At 40.4% G+C, this 17,492-nt stretch overlaps 1 protein-coding gene across 6 annotated transcripts in view; it reads right to left on the reverse strand.

Moving 5' to 3' along the window:
• Positions 1 to 3,406: 3,406 nt before the first annotated feature.
• PTPRZ1 (protein tyrosine phosphatase receptor type Z1) overlaps positions 3,407 to 17,492 on the reverse strand; it is a 143,253-nt gene continuing 129,167 nt past the window's right edge. For 4 of the 6 annotated variants that reach the window (XM_075743185.1, XM_075743177.1, XM_075743167.1 and 1 more), the window contains 10 exons: positions 16,568 to 16,731; positions 14,090 to 14,225; positions 12,881 to 13,027; positions 10,633 to 10,726; positions 9,605 to 9,678; positions 8,475 to 8,603; positions 7,305 to 7,451; positions 6,893 to 7,035; positions 6,112 to 6,247; positions 3,407 to 4,450 (listed from right to left, as the gene is read on the reverse strand). In XM_075743185.1, the coding sequence (XP_075599300.1) occupies positions 4,310 to 4,450; positions 6,112 to 6,247; positions 6,893 to 7,035; positions 7,305 to 7,451; positions 8,475 to 8,603; positions 9,605 to 9,678; positions 10,633 to 10,726; positions 12,881 to 13,027; positions 14,090 to 14,225; positions 16,568 to 16,731 (1,311 nt within the window). In that variant the 3' untranslated portion in view covers positions 3,407 to 4,309. Of the gene's footprint in view, positions 4,451 to 6,111; positions 6,248 to 6,892; positions 7,036 to 7,304; positions 7,452 to 8,474; positions 8,604 to 9,604; positions 9,679 to 10,632; positions 10,727 to 12,880; positions 13,028 to 14,089; positions 14,226 to 15,771; positions 15,856 to 16,567; positions 16,732 to 17,492 lie in introns of all 6 variants that reach the window. The other 2 variants (XM_075743152.1, XM_075743143.1) reach the window with 1 other exon arrangement.

Here is a 17,492-nt window from a genome sequence, read left to right on the forward strand (position 1 = left end):
ATGATTTCTTAGGAGGAAGAAGTCCTCACTAGTCAAGTTTTCCTTGGCACACATGACTTACAGCTTTGCAAAAAAAAAAAAAAATCTTAAACTGACGTTGTTTATTAATATCCTACTTCTTGCAGGAGATATACATCTTTTCCACACTTGACCCAGTTTGAAAAGGCAGGCTGTATGTCTTTTGAGTCTGTAGCTTGGATTACAAGAAAAAAATTAATTAGAATATGGCCTTTGTCTGAGAGGGGAACTGACACGCATTTATTAAAATCTGTAATCCATCATGGTTGAAGATTATAGATTTTTTACGATTCTTATTTTTTTCTAGATCAGAACCAATATGTGTGAGTAAAGAGATTATCCTAAGCACTTATGTTTTAAATAACTTGTCAGCATGCTAAGATGATGAATGTGATTACAAACAGCTCTGGAAGAAACCTTGCACGACAGCTGATTCCTTGGATTATCATTTTAAAATGTCTGCAAAACATTTAGGGTGAAAGGAACAGTTATATCAAGACGGGATTTTAGAAAGGAGGATTCCTTTTTCGGTTTTGGTCTGTAGAGGCTTGAAAAACATAGCAGAATTAATTGGCCTAAAAAGACTTTGTACATACAACTATATGAAACTGTAAATACATGAATAGAAGATATCAAAATAAAAAGCATGAAGTTATGTGAGGCTACAAGCCAGTTTTCCTAAAGAAAAGGCTGGAGAAGTAGCACAGGAGCATTACAGTTTCTATGTTATGTGCTAATGTGGTGAAGAGCAGAAGTACACGCGAAGAAGATTATGGAATACAGTTTACAAATGGCCATAAGATCACAATTAACCTCACTCGTATGGGCACCCCTAGAGATTAAGAAAGGAAAAATTGTGTCTATGTTTTTGGAATGAGAGGGGGGAATTATATGATATGGTTGTCCCCCTTAGCCTAGATGTACAAGTGAGGGCGTCAGTCAACCCGAGTGCTTTAGAGGAAGTAGGACGGAATGCCCAGCCCGCCTGGAAAAAGAAGATATTCCTTTCCTCAAAGAGCCATCGTTACACACCTCTGCGTACACCAACTTTCTGCCTGAAAGCTGCGAAGAAAGTGCACGTGTAATTCAAGTGTTCAAAAATGTGTATCGCTTGGGACAATGAGCCCTTTCTCTACATTTGTAACTCTTATCACCCCCAAAATAATACAAATATAATAAGGAAAAAAAAATCTAGATCCTATTTTTCACAAGTGTTCAATTTTGCTAGGGATCCATTGTAAGTTCACTTGCACTTAGAAGCCGTATCTCAGTCCCGTTCTTCCCCGAACTCGGAATTAGCAAACATGTAGGTATGACGAGGACCACAGGGAAAAAAAAAAACCAAACCACAAAAAACCCCGTGTAAAACCTGAATAAAGATGTCTTGGCTCAGAAAAGTAGGTTCCCTCATTTCTGAATCATTCAATCAACTAGTTATGGCTGTGAACTAAAGAGGCAGGCACTAGTACCTGCAGGCACCCCTGGCCCGAGGCTGAGCTACCTGCCCAGAACCTGAGAAACTGCGCGGCACGGGAGGGGAAACTGCTGCGGGGAGCAGGGGTGAGCAGCTGACGGCTGGAACGGGTGGTGCCACAGGCTCTGGCTGCGTTTCACGGGCAGTTCATGAGGACGTGTGTTGGGGAAGGCCAAACAATGGCGGAGACCTTCTGGAAAGGAAAGCTTGCAAGGCCAGAAGTACCGAGGTCCCTGTGTTGGTAATACCATGTACGGCTGAGATGATCTAAGTGGCAGCATCAGAGGTTTCACATTTGGGTATGGGCGTAACAAAACTGGGGCCCATGAAAAAAAGGTACTTAGGTAATTAGGTTGTTTACCTGCAAAGAGATGAGAAGACCAGAGGGATCAAGGTGGATAGGGGAAGAATAAGAGAGGGAAAATGGAGAGAAGGGGGGTAAAAGGGGATGTGTGCGTGTAAGCAGGCTGCTGGGCAGTACTCTTGCCCGTCTGCGCTCGTTACCTGATCCCTGCCCTCTGTCCTGCCTTCTTTTTAAATCCTGTTTTCTGTGTGGTGAGTCCTGTTTCTACGACTCTCTCTAGTATGTGTGCGTGTGTGTATGTCCCTGTGCAGAATACCTGCCCTGCGTGGTCCCTTGCCGGGACTGCAAAGGGGAATTGAACTGAGACAGAATTATCCTGTGTCCAGCCCTGGCGGACAGGGGACAGGAAACCCTGGGGCCCCAGGCCCAGTGGAATCGGCCACTCCATAATGCCTGGGACTGTGGTACTGTGGTTATGAAAAGAAGTGGTCAAGTGCAAAACAGAATTCAAGTGCATTAAATGTTAACACAGTTTTACAAAACAAACTATACGTTCCATTGATTATTTTGTCTATAGGATTATTTAAAAAAAAAAAAAAAAAAGGGACAAGAGCAGGAAAAAGTCTCCTGCTAGCTGTTCTGTCATTGTGTGCCATTCTGCGTCCTGGTCTACCACCTCACAATCATTTCATGTATCAACAGTTCGAGGATTTTTTAAAGTTTCCACTGGTTAGATTCCTCTAAATCTAAATTTGTTTTGGCTTTGTTGCAGCTTCACCGGTCCTCAATCCCACACTGCTGAAGGGGTCTAGATCTATCTGCTGACACATGGAGAGTCCTCACACACCCTTGCATCAGGACATCAATCGACTAAAATCTCCAAGTCCACATCAGGTCCATCTTCTCCCATCCTTATTTTTCATCTAAGATACTGTCCATTAGTTTATTTGGCATTCTGGTCCAGAACCCTATCTCTGCTCTCAGTATTTCTAGGTAGCAACTGAATGTACCGAAGTGAGAAAACAGTCTCACGGCCTGTGCTACTTTAATCAAAGATCTAGTCTGCTCCAGGCTCCTCCACCCTCCTCAGTGCTGCAACCATCAGTACAATCAGTACCTTTTCTTACCAGTTCAGAAGGTTACAGACAATAATTGATTGCCCAAATCGAAACATTTTGCTTTTGTTCTTGCAGAGATTCCTTGCTTTGCTGCTTCCCAGAGTTTGGCTTTTGCTTTGCCAAAGGAGGCAGCAAAGAGCTCAGCAGCTGAATGACTGACCTGAAGCAAAGCCATCATGGAGGGGTGGTGTGAGGGGGCAATTAAGGCAGTTTGGAGGCCCGGGACAGCCCATTAGCCTGTGGGCAACCAGATCAGGAGATGTGCAAGGAGAGGCTAAAAAGGAGCTAACGTGGACAGTGTGGGTACGGGTGGAAATGGAGCAGACATTAAATAGCAAAAATGTTTTCCAAAAGTGTCTTCTGAACTCACAGATTCCACAGGAAGAGCAGCGGTTTCCAGGTCAGCCTTGAGCCCTTGTTCTTGTGAGTGAAAGCTCTCCTACGTGACAGTGGAGACGGTTCACTGTATGTGGTAGACCGCTAAGCACAGATTGGAATATTTATATTTATTTTTGCAATGCCATAGGTAAAAACAATTTAACAATGCCAAGTACAGGTTTTATTCTCGTAAAAACTTCTCATTTCAAAACAAATGATTTCTATTATTTCCCACAAAAAGTTAAAATCACATGCAGCTATATGAAGGTTAATTGCTTAAGATGCACAATTATATATCAGAAGACTTTGTTAAAATAAAACATACTGGACTACATCATTTTAACAAGGCAATTACACAGAACTAGAAAACTGACTCTGTAGTAAAATATAAAAATCTACAATTATAAATATAAATTTGGTCCATGGAATCACTACAGAAGTAGCAGTATTTACAGTAAGTATCAGATTACTATTCTAAATGTCTAATTGAAGTCTTAAAATGTTGAATGTTATGGAGAACAGTATTTTATTTACATTCTACTATATTAAAAGTTATATTTCTAGCAAATGTAAATTGTTATAAATACAGCAGAGAAATCAAATACTAAACCCATGACATGTTTGTAATTGAGAATCCTCTAACATCTATAAATATGATAATTTTTAAGTTAAAAGTAAAGCCAGATAAATCAAAAACTAATACTGAAAAAACATACCACAATTCAATTCTTAGAAACACTGTAAAAATCAATCAAGTTAGTCCAGACGTAACAACGTATTACAAGAAATCTTTCAAGAAAAGGCACACATTGTTAATGATAAAAGTTCGCAGTAAAGTTACAGAAGTGTAACAGAAGTGACTGTTTGCTTGAGCAACGGTTGGGATCTGATTTTATATATATAGTAACTGGACAGACTGCCCCTCCCACAAAATATAAAACTGAAAATAATAATGGTAAACTCCAGGTGTGACTGGTGCGATGTAGGGGTGTGTGTGTGTTTAATCTGATGTGTTAATTAAACTAAAGATTCTAAACTTTCAGCTGCATTTCCATCAGGTAAAGCTGAGCCGTTACTGTCCATAGATGCTGAGGGGTTTTCTTCTTGCCGTGTGCTGACGAGGCTGAGAATAGCTTTGTACAGAAACTGGTACTGTTCCTGGAGAAGAAATGAGGATATAGTCAGTATGTTGTCAGAAATAATGACACTAGATTATCTTGTAATACTGTTACTCAAAATTAATTAACAGCTGATGTGTCAGTCTGTTAATGTACTGTGCTCCACAATTTATTGTGTTACTTAGCAGCTTTATTAATTTTCCGGCTAATGGCTCCCCCTGTACACAATGTAAAGCACAACATTAACGAACATAGTACCGGTAGGGGAGAAAGCTGTAATTTAAAAGAAATATTATGTGCTGAATCTGATCCTTGTTAAAGTCAACTGCAAAGTTCATTGACTGAATGGGAGCAGGATTAGGGCTACTATTTGTCTGTTGGCTTTTTCTTCCCCTTGAGCATGTTCTCATTTTTGCCCTCTGAATCCTATTAAGGCAGAATTTTTTTTTCTTTTTGGTACTTTTTGAAGACCCTGCCAAGCGTAGAAAGAGAGGTGAGACTTTATGGGAAGATGTACTGGGGAGGGACTGCCTCGAGGGAGTGGGAGAGTCTCGGGTGCAGTGGGAGACGGGGAGTGCCAGAAGCCCGCTGGACTGCAGCGTGGGCTGGGAAGGGGGAAACAGCTGGATGCTCTGTGCAGGGCGGCAGCGCCGGAGCGCAGGCCCAGCGTTAAGTGCCTGCATCCAGGTAACAGTGGATGCTCTGAAAGGGCAGAGGAATATTTTGGGTTCTGTGATGGATATATGAGGATGAAGTATTTCTGTGATGGAAGGAGTGGAGAGCAGTAAGATGGACTGAGTGGGGTTTGGGGCCTGGACTATTAGGTTGCACTAAGAGATACAGGATAGAAAGAGCAGCGAATTTGAAAATCTGCAGTAGGAGGATGGGAAACTGGAAATCTGAAACAAGGGGCCCAGGTATTTGCTGGAGGGTCCTGGGGCAAGAGGAGTGAAGGTCCTAATGGTGCTGCTGAGGTGGCAAGAGTTCCCATTTTCACTGGATTGCCTTCCAGGCATCTCAGTCTGGGCTAGCTGGGCAGGGCAAGGGGCAAACACATCTGGAGTCCTGGTTTTGCTGTCAAAAATGTGATAATGCTAACCCTAATGTTTCACTCTCAAAGTGTTCTCCTTATTACATCCCTTGTAGCTCTACAGCAGTCAGATTTGTAGTGATATGACCAAAGGAGCATGGTTTGTAGTTTTTAATTTCCATGATTAATTTTCATTTGTATGACACTGACTTAGTAAGTAGTTTGTATTTGTTATACTTTTCATGGTTTTTTCTTTCTGTAAGCACAGTGACAATGAGGTCAAGTGACCATTCAGCAGATCTTGAAAGATCAAAGTGCATCCTGAAATGGAAAACTAGGGTAACTACTTCCGGGTCTACTTGGAGTACAAATTTATTCCTGCTGAATTAAACCTTTCATTTACATGACATAGTGTAGATTTTATGATGATGGTGGCAGATCTGCACATTTTGAATATGACCACTTGATAATCACATAACAGGTTTTCACAGGAATTATTTTGTTTTGGAATAAGCAGCAGGAGCACTACAGCACCTTTGGAAGACAGTTTTGATTAACTCAGGCAGCAACTAAGATGCCAATGGTTCAGTGATGTTGCCCGAAGATCTAAGCATGCTAATAATACCACACACAGGAAAAAACAATATGCACGTGTTTTGCTTATTACTTACAATGTCTGTAAAGACTCCAGGCCTCATCAAATTTATCATCTTTGCTACTTGGTAAACATCCACTGAGTTCTCATTTTCCAGTTGATGCATCAGTGTTGTTAATGCACAGAAAGTGCCTGCTGTCACCCCTCCATGCCTTTGCAAAGTGAAAAAAAAACAACAACAAACCAAACAAAACACACAAAAAAAGTCTCTAGAAACTGGATCAAGTTTTTACAGCTGGAGAAAATACAAAATCCCGGGTAAACTGATAAGATGAATTTCTGTCATGTGATCTTTACACTTTCTGAAATAGGCCTGTCCCAGCAGTGCCTTAACACAACCTTCACAGCACCTGGCTACAACTTCTGCAGAGTCTTTCAAAGCCAGTCTTAGTGTTATTTCTCTACGATCCTCTACTAACCAAATCCTGAAGGCCTCAGGTCCTTCAGTATTTCAACATTTCAGTATTTTTGGCCATTATTAAACAGATGGAGAAGGGTAAGGTGACTAATCTAAAGAAGTCTTACTTCTTTCAATAACAGACAATGAAGCCTTGATTGATTTCCTCTCCGGTGCCCTACTTGACAATCCGGAGTATCAAAATGATAGACATGAAAAGTGAACATTGAAATGTGATAAACCAAAAATGTTTCTCTTTTTGATGCAGCTGAAACAGAAGCAGCAGCAGTATTGTTAGGTGCAGACTTTGTGCCTTGTTTCAGCGGCTTTCACTCTAAATGAGATGAAAGGATAGTTCTACAGAAAAACTTCAAAACAAACTGAAAGCTGCAGTTCTTACTCGTCATGTACAATCATGGGTCCATCACGGTTGGAAGTTTCTTCTTTGATGATGCTGATCAATTCAAAAGTTTTACTAATAGGACTATCAGGATTTGGCCATTTTGGACACTGAAAATGCCTCACTTCAAGTACATAGTCATCCTAAAAGAGTGAAAAAAAAGTTAATAAATTGGGTAAAAGATTGATTGTCTTTCCAGTCTGGCACCAGCCTCCAGATACAGAATCCCACCGCTGTGGAGGTTGGACTATCCTATTCCCAAGGTCACTACATTACCTATAGAGGTTACTCCCTCCCTGGGTGTTTCAAGGGAATGAAATTTTATCACTCACTTACCATAAAAAATGTAACAAAATGTAGGCATTACCTTTAACAAATCAAGTCCTGAGTTACATGTTTATGACAGTGTTACCTGTGTAGCTTCTAAAATAAAGTCTTGGATTATGAGCTTCTCCTCGTTAGACAGACACTTGTGTTCTTCAGCAATCATAGTAACTTTGAAACTCTCACAGTTTATAGGCTCGTCTTTGTTTGGCCAGTATACAAATTCGTCTTCAGCCTCCAGGAAAAAAATAAAAAGAAACCATAAAGATAAGTAACATTGGGGTCTTAAAATAAAACTTAATCCAACATAATATATAACGTGTCATGTATGTAACCAATGCAGCCAGCTAGATTTAAATTGACAAATCAAAATTTGAGTGGGATTACAAAGATCATAAGTGAAGGTTTTCAGACACCTCTGTAGTGGTCCTGAGCAGAAGACCCCTGTACTCTGCGGAGATAGTGACCCATGTAACATGAACATGTGCTGTGCTGCACTGTGCCACAGTCCAGCCTGGCCCTCAGGCTAACTTAAAAATCCATCTGTTTTATAGGAAGGGTAACATTCATAAAACATTTGATGAGAAGAAAAAACCCAAACATTGTCTTGGTTGTACACGTTTTTCCAATCATGTAAGACTCTTCAGAGCATTTGCCTGGCTTTCCTCCAAACTCATTACCAAAGTTGATGCCCTCTCACAACTCAAGATTTCTCTAAGTATCACCCTAAAAGCTCTCAGATATTCCTGCATTTCTAGTAACTGAAAAACATATTCATTTGTTATTAAATTATACATACAGGATGAACACGTGAACTTCTTTTGCTGTTTGGAGTCAGATAAATTCCTGATAAACATTTGTTTGTAACTTTAGGAGATGAGCAAGAGAAACAACCTCCTATTTCTCCCCTTAGCTAATAACGGCTGAAGAAGCCGTGCTACAACTAAAGTAAAGCTCCTGGAGTGAAAACTAACCTTGAATAATGGTTACTTCTGCTGTTTGGCTCTTTTTATAAATTATACAGGAATGATTCAATACTGGTTCTCATGCCAGTTGCAGTCTGCCCAGACAAGGATCTCTAGTGATTTCCACTAGATGATTTGAGCATTTTACACTGAGTACAGTTTCATTAATTTTAAATTTGTTCTTTTTTTTTTTTTTCAAAATCAAAGATATTATCTCACGTCCTGCATATTTCAAAATGGTAATACTAATAAAATTCATACATAAACCCATAACAATCAGCCATAAAACGTACCATATTCTGGCTATCAGGAAGCATGACTATTAGCTGGGCATTATGGTCCCATATCATTCTCCAGAAATCCTTGATAGTGTGCAGTAAAGGATGCTGGGTAATAATGAATTCATTACTTTGATAATAACCCTGCAAAGCAAAATCAACAGACTCAGAATTGATGTCCAACTATTGACATTTAATGGAAGTTTCTACTGGACAGAGCCAAAAGCCTAGAAAATAAATTGCAGACTTGTGCCTCCTTTGGCTTCCTGCAAATATTAGAAGAATATAAAACTTCCATTGCAGTATTTTCCAGATGAGAAGAATAATGAAATAATTTTTAAAACTTCAAAAAATTTGATCAAAAAAAAAGACAAAACAAGTCAGTGGAGACTTGAACAGCCAACTCAGAATGAAAATACATTAACTTATATACACATGCTAATTGTTCTACATTAGCCAGAATTCCAGAGGAGCTGGCAACCTGAAACAAATAAAAGAATACTTGAAAGATCTGCAAAAATCCCAAGTGGTCTCTTAATTTGTACAGATGTCCCAGAACAACTTCTTACCACAAAAGAGAGTTCCTTTGCACTAATGCACTTGATGAAGGATCATGCATACACAGTACTGCAGACAGCTTTCCCATCTCTTTCCTGAATGTCCAGGAAGCATTTACTCCTCCCTCTCAGCTAATGAAGAGGAAAGGAATTGAAGAAAACCCAGGGAACAAAAATATCATGGAAAGCTGATGAGCTATGGTGCCTTGGGCTATGCCAGTTGCAAGAAGAGCAGGTAGGAAGGCAAACTTACAGCACAGGCATTAGAAACTAACTTGGTAGTTAACACTTTTAGTTCATCTCAAAAGATCTTTCCATAGGTGGCATTTAGCTACACTAGTTCTTAAAACCATGATGGGATTTCTGGTTCTACAGATTGTCAGAATGCAATGCATTTAACCAAACTTAAAAACAGTAATAATACTTCCCAGGGGAAGTAACTCTTTCAGGCAGAGTGAACAATGGCAGAAAGAAGCTTTCAAAATCAGGATTGTGCCACCCTAACGTGGACACATGGCAGCTCTGAAAACAGCTACACAATGGGACACTGTTTTTCACCAATACCAAAACCAAAGTTAACTGACTTACCATAATATAGGAAGCATTGATGTAGTCTGTCCCTTCACCAGACAGTGACGAGATACCCACTCTAGATCTTTCCACTGTAAAAAAAAGTCATGATCTAGTACATATCATAGAGTCATAGAATCATAGAATCATAGAATGGTTTGGGTTGGAAGGGACCTCAAAGATCATCTAGTTCCAATCCCCCCCTGCTGCGGGCAGGGACACCCTCCACTAGACCAGGTTGCCCAAAGCCCCATCCAACCTGGCCTTGAACACTTCCAGGGAGGGGGCCTCCACAACCTCTCTGGGCAACCTGTTCCAGTGCCTCACCACTCCAACAGTACAGAATTTCTCTCTAACATCTAATCTAAATCGACCCTCCTTCAGCTTAAACCCATTACCCCTTGTCCTGTCACTACACTCCCTGATAAACAGTCCCTCTCCATCTTTCCTGTAGGCCCCTTCAGAAACTGATAAGCCGCAATTAGATCTCCCCGGAGCCGCCTTTTCTCCAGGCTGAGCAATCCCAACTCTCTCAGCCTGTCCTCATAGGAGAGGTGCTCCAACCCTCTGATCAGCTTCGTGGCCCTCCTCTGGACTCTCTCCAACAGCTCCATGTCTCTCATGCACTGGGGCCCCCAGAGCTGGACGCAGTACTCCAGGTGGGGTCTCACAAGAGCGGAGTAGAGGGGCAGGATCACCTCCCTTGACCTGCTGGTCACACCTCTTTTGATGCAGCCCAGGACACGGTTGGCTTTCTGGGCTGCAAGAGCACACTGCCGGCTCATAGTTGCTTATAGCAACTATCTCACATATCTCATTGTAATGATAACACTAAGCTACATCAATCAGGGTGAAGTGTTATCCAGCCATCTATTTTGCTTTCCTATGTGTAGCTCTTAAATAATTTCTTCACTAAATGTACTTTACAGAGCATTGCTCCACACCAGTGCAGAGGTCTTCAGTTCTTGCTGAGGAAAGACTAAAGGTTTGACACACAGTTCATAAACATTTTCCCACCCAGAGAAGCCTGATTTGAATAAGCTTACCAGGAATGATGGATGAAGTTCGGTTCTTTTCTCTGTTACACTGTTTGAGTGCAGTTGAATAATCACACTGCTGCGTGTTAGACTGGCTTAGTAACTGAAACAATGAAGTTAAAAAAAAATCAGGTCACTGTGCAAAAGCCATTCCTTTATTAGCTGCATTAAACAGAAGGGTGCACTGTGTTGCAGGTTAGCTGTCTCTCAACTTTATGTAACTAATTATCTGGCTAAATTACTTAGTAGGTCATCAGAATCTTTTATCAGTTTTATCAGTTCAAATGATACTTGAGCCCTAGGTCCATAAGCATGTCTTTGAAGGAAATGACACTTCATGTTGGCCCATATCCAGCCCCCCCCAGTGCTGGTTGCCACCCCAGTATCACTTCCATTTTGCCTGCACACCTGTTTGTGTAACTTTAATTAGTTTTGGAAAACAACAAATGTCTGTGCAAAACAATCTGCATTGTTATTCAGACAGTATAGCTCCTGATGTGAGGCAGCTCTAGATGTCCCAGTTATGAGCTTCCTGATTTTCTCTCCAACCTGTGAGAGGAAAATAGGACTGATCTGGGGGGGGTCTCATTAACTTACTTGTTTCAACTAATACAATTCAAACAGACAAGAGTATAAGAAGGAACATATATAGTCCACAATGGTGTATATATAATGCTTAGGCATGAAATAAGTTTGGAAAGCAGGTTCTTCCTAGTTTTTAGGGTTGTGGGGTTTTTTGGTATTTTTTTTCTTTTCTTTTTTGATTGCTAGTAAAATCAACCAGATTGATCAGAATCTTCAAAAGAATTCAAAAGATTTTTCTGTGATGTTTTTGGGCTGGGCAGGTGCAGCTTTCAGAAGCTGCCTGCTTTGGAAAAAAAGATAGCAATCAAGGAAAGTTCCATCAAAATGAATGATTCCAGTTTTTTTCATCTGGAATAGTTCTTCATTAAAGCAAGATTCCACATTTTCGTTATTCTTCTAACTTCCAATAATTTTAGCTTGCAAAGGAAAATGAGATTGAATGAGACATGTCCCTTTTGATAACATTTAAGCTCTTGAAATTGGAGCTTTACATGGCTCTTGCCATTTGTGCTGTGCACACTGTGTTTATATATATTTACATAGTCTGTTTGTGTATATTATGTGGTTTATTTTTTCATCTATGTAGGAAAGGTGGGATGCTTATTTCTCTAAGCACATCACAGCTGAGATAAGAATCCCTACTTTTCTGTAGGGGAAAACCATGCAATACTGTTGGATCATTCCAGCCAGGATAGCAGCAAACTGTGAAATCCTTTGGTATGTTGTTCCTATTCTGTTGTTCTGTATTCTTCATTAACTTGAAGCAATACTAGTTACTGTGTCTATGTGACCAAAATACTTCAGAAAATAAATATATTTATATTTTTCATAGCTTGACATTATCTACAGACTTATCTGCTTATGTTTTTTTACTCATGAACCAATGGCTAATTGTAGAAAGAGTACATACTATCCCATGCAGCCCTCCTTAGCATTAAAATCCTTAGAGAGAAAGGTTCTAATAAATAATTTCCTGTTAGATCAAGGAGAGCAAAGTCTGTTTTGCCGCAAAATCTGGAAAACATTTAAGTGCGATTTACTTTTCTGAATTCAAATTCATTTGAAAACGTAGGATTTTCTGTTTCCTCTACAAGTGACCCAGTGAGTGAGCTAAGACTTTGCATTTTCCCCATAAGTCAATGAGCTCCTTCTCTCACAGGTCCTGGGCTGTTATCCAGCTGGGTCTGCTCTTTCTCTGGGTGACTCAAAGGCCTGTGCATCCACATACTGATCTCCACATCCACAAGCACCGAAGTGGTCACTCATTGCCTGCTGAGGTGAAGTCCGTCCTTTAGCCACTGCTGTACACTGAAGGGAATATGTTGATTGACCAACATAGCCCATGCCATTTTTGCCAGAATGACATCCTTCCATACAGTTGTTGCACCTCCGGAATCTTCATGCAAAGGCATGTAGTTAGTTCTTCCAAAAATCCACTTACCACTCTACATCTCATCTCTTGTTTTTAAGAAAAAACAACTTGGTTAAGAGTATGTAAATAATTCTTTTGTCCCAACTGACTGCATGCATTTGTGAAATTGCTCTGAATTTAGGCTCAGCAGTTACATTACGGATAGAGAAAACCATTGAAAGTTGTGTTGAGATACCTACTTTTAAGTCATTCAAGCTTGCAGGCCTAAAGCTTTTCATGTTACTATCTCATAGAGCTCACCTTGAATTGTTTCTCCAGTCTGGTCTTTCCTGTTGGTCCAGGTATCAAGAGAGCATTAACATAGGCATGAATGTGAGTCTCAAGAACTTCTGTTTCTTTACTGAGTATTGCTTCAACCAATGCATCGTGAATGAAGATGTATTGCTCCTAGGAAAATAAAACCAAACATCCAAGCTCTAATTATTTTCAGATTCCCCTGGACACCTCTGGCTGAAGCTGCCGTTTCTGACGTGGATAGTATTTCTTCATAGCATGCTGCTGTGGGGGAGTTTTCTCAAAAGTGATTCTCTACAGGGAAGGCTGTCCCTCCACAGTAACAGTACACATTTACAAGCACAATTGAACTACACATGTAATGTATATATGATAGAATACCAAATCCTCACCACCTGTGGCATCTCATGTTCACAGAACAGGTAAAAATGCAAGCATAGCTTTGAGTCAAATTTTCAAATCAGCTTGTTATGGGACTGTCCCTGTCTTTCTTGCAATAAAGTGATCACACCCAGTTCCTACTGCTATCCTCTATTTCCTCTCCTATTCTTTGAAACAAGTGCCCATGCTGTTGCTGATTACCTTTTCTTCTATTGAAAGGCACTGGAGAATCTAACCTCCTGTTCTTGAAACCTGAAATAGACTTTCAAATGCCCTGTTGTTGTCCTTATTGTTTTCTTCTGTTCTTTCACTATTCTATATATAATCTTCAGTTTAAAGCAGCTATATAAAATCTTCTGTCTGAAACAGCTTCCCCCCCCCACTTTTTATTGCCTCTTATCAACTGTTTGATCAGGTTCAGTGAAGATCTGAACACCTGACAATGGTGTTTCCTTTAAAAAAATCTATGACAAAACCGCATCCCCTGCCAAGAATGCTACTGTGGGAAGCATGATTTATAGAATCATAGAATCACAGAATGGTTTGGGTTGGAAGGGACCTCAAAGATCATCTAGTTCCAACCCCCGCTGCTGCAGGCAGACTTTCTGTCCCTAATAAACAGACAAGAGCCCACAGATAGGTAATTTCTAGTGCATTGCTCTAAGCGAGCCTAGAAGAATGTCTGTATAAAAACAAGGGAAGTAAAAGGGAAAGTCCAGTGTGGTGACTGGTTGCCAGTCTGTCTGGTGGTGCCAAAATAAGACTGCATCATCCCTCCTCCTGCAAACAGAAACAGTCTATAACAGTCTCTTGCTATATATTTTTTAGTCTTACCTCAGTCTGCACCAAGTAGTTCCTTTGGGTACGTATGTGTTTTAAGAATCCAAATATGTTGACTGTCCCTTCATGCTGAATTTGCTGCAGCATGCTGTCTAACACTATGTATGTGCCTGTCCTTCCAACACCAGCACTACAAAACAAAAAAATAGTCTTGAGCCTAAAGTAAAATAACAATGAAAAGAACTGTTTTGTATACATAGCTTTTTCAACAAACCGGTGTGTAGGGAAGATTTTCCTCTACAATTTGTTTTATTATATGATATGCTTTGCTAAAACTTCAAGGCTGGTAATGAAGAAAAATCTTTTCAACTCTTCTTTTTCTTTGTGCAAGAATAGATTTAAAGATCATTTTTCTCAAACAATTTTTAAAGTACCAAGTGAAACAGAACTAAGCAGTTTCCTACACTTCTGCAGTTTTCAGGCTTCTGATATTCCTTAGGATACTTTGTCAAGTATACCTAGATAGGGTAGCATCTGTCAGCATTTGAGCACTGTTAATGATGTGCCCAAGTTCTTCAATGTTGAAACACACATCACTTTAAAGGGAAAGTTGCATTATGCCACCCATTACAGATATGGGAAATTTCAAAGCTACGAAACTGAGGAAAACCCGAGGAAGTGGCAGAGAAGGTACGTCTGTAAGAGAAAAAGTTTAATGCTCTCCAGATACAGATGAGAGGGCAAGCAATGGTTGAAACCCTTCTTAAAAAGGTAAGATGCAGAAGAAAGGGTTAATCGCCTCACTCCTGTTATGAACTCTGACTCATTTAGCATAAAAATGGCTGTATTGCAAGATAACCCCCCAACTTTTTCTTTCATAAAATACCTGAGTAGGGAGTAAAAAGTCAAGAGGTCATATTTTTTTCTAGTCATATATGGGAACTAGTCAGTTGTAATTCCCCTCTAAGTTAGGTGAAAATGTTATGTGCATTGGTCCATGTAACGTGACAGCAACACTAGGCTGGTTCTGCATGTTCCCTTATGGGTAGATCCAAGCTCAGTCCATACATGCTAATTCAGTCATCTCATTTCTTCCACAGAGGTGGCACAAAGCATGGGTAATGTGAGCTCAGATTGCTTTAATAACCTATCTAAATAAAACTGAAAGGTCCAGGTTATCAACACACTATTAGACACAAAAAAGTATAAAGATTACCAGATGCTGTCTGTACTTGTTATGAAAGACAAAACACAAAACGTAACGAAACATAAACATAGCTAAAAAAAGTTTCATGAAGTTCCTCATATGTGTCCTCCATATAGCCTGTAAAGATAAATAAAAGTTACATTTCTAACATGAGATGACTCCTTTGAAATTCCATACTGCATGGGGATGGGTGAACTAAAAGCCGTATAAAACTGCCTACAGACAGAGGTGAGTTATACCTATGACCCAGTGGAGAGGTCTGACTGAAGCCACACAACTTACCACAGTTCACTTTTTAAAAACTCAATTTACTTGACCTATAATGTATTGCTGATCTCTCAGCCCGCTAGTATAGATCTCAGACTTGGTATTTTGGGGAAACTCTTATTTTGAACAGCAGGATGTAGATAGCAGCGGAACAACCAAAATGTGGAATTTTCATTTTCTGAGCTAAAAACAGATTTCAGTCAGATTAGATTATCCCAGAAATAAAATATCTTCATTTGCAGCATTTGTGAGGCGACTTTACCTGTTGGCTTCCTCAGAGTCAGCTCCAGAAGGACAGAATTCATGAGGAGGTTCTCTTTCCAAATGTTCCATCAAAGGTGAGGTACTACAGTGGAAAACCAGAACCTGCTTATATATTTTACAATAACCTGGTCCTTCACGGGCATTGTGAAGTCATTCCAGGCCCTACAAGCCCTTTTTAACCAATTTTCCCTGAGCTGCCCAGTTTTAGTGAGCACTGACAGAACACCTGCCTGCACGCTGCGGCACATGCAGACCTCAAACCGTTCCCCAGAATGCTCCTCCATTGCAAATGACTGCTAGAGCGCAGAGTAATGTTAAAAACAGCAGAGTTGTAGTTCAGCCAGGAATAGAGAGAGTCTTCTCTTGTAGACAGAGCTCCTCTTAGGATTACAGAGTATCCCTGCACCAAAGAAAGCATGAGCCAAAACCATCCTAATGATATCTTTGCAGAAATGAAACAATTACTGCTATATATGTATCTGGTAAGCTCATAGCAATCAAGAGAGTAGTACAGAAATGTGCAAAAAAGTAAAAAGAAAAGCATTTTTGCAAAAAAAAGGAACATAGTGCAGAGTAGCATCATCTTGTTTGCAGCCATTACGGAGATTTATAGAAGTGGCACAGACAGTTGATTAGTTGGCCTTATGAAGGATAGAAATATCAGCTAAGAAATTAATCTTATTCCATCAGGAATTGTTAAATGTGAGAGTGAAATTTTGCTTAACCCACCACTGAAAAATTCTTTTTTCTGCAAAACAAAAGTGGAGTGAACCTTACGGCAGTAAAAACCACACCTGCAATGAACCACAACAGGCCCAACAGCGTGGCGCTTGGCATGCGATGCCTTCCGCACGAAGGTGAGCACGGGCAGCGTGTATTCTGGAACACCCATGTCAGGCCACTGGGTATAATGGTACTGAGTTACTATACGTCCACTAGACCTCCCTTTCTGGGAACCCTGCAACAGAAAAATCATTCCATCTGTAAGCAGCCCACATGTGAAAGGCAGCTCTTCATAATTTTATTTACATACCAGCTAGTTCTTGAATTAGTACTGTCCCTATTTAGTTAACAGCATGCCACTTGGCTCTGAATATTCCACCTTTCAAAGAGAAGAGGAAAGGCCAGTGCTTCTGTCCCCTCAGCTTGCCCACTGACTGGAAAAATGACCTGGCACTGTCCCTCTGAAAGCCATAGAGAAAGGTTAAGAGCACAGGAGGGATAACAAACTACAGCTGCTCTTAAGAGTCACCAGCTATTTCTGCCACTCTGCTCCTCTGTTGGATAGACAGAAAGAGAAGGATTAATCTCACCCAGCTTTAGTGATCTACAAGGAAAGTAGCCTTGTGTAGGCTGCTTTTCTAAGCTCCCTCCCTCAATGGCAACCCAGAGGCAGGGACACCTTCAGAGAGCCGGTCATCTCAAAGATTGGTTCCTAAAATAGGCAGAATAAATTACTTGACAGTAAGTGCTGTACGTTGTGCATTAATTGTACAGGGAGGCTGAGAGACTAGATGTCTAACATTTAGGTGGCTGAAATAATCCCCCTCAACTGGCTTTCAGAATCCCCCTCAAAGCAGCCAATGTCACACTGCTGAGCTGAGACTATGCTGGTTCTGATTACAGTAAAACAAGGTTTAGATTCATCTATGCTTAAAAAAACCAAATGGATAGCTGAGGTGGATAATTTAATTCATTTTCTGCTAGCTGCTCTCTTTC

The sequence above is a fragment of the Balearica regulorum genome, chromosome 1 (assembly GCF_011004875.1).
Source record: "Balearica regulorum gibbericeps isolate bBalReg1 chromosome 1, bBalReg1.pri, whole genome shotgun sequence".
Lineage (NCBI taxonomy): Eukaryota > Metazoa > Chordata > Aves > Gruiformes > Gruidae > Balearica > Balearica regulorum.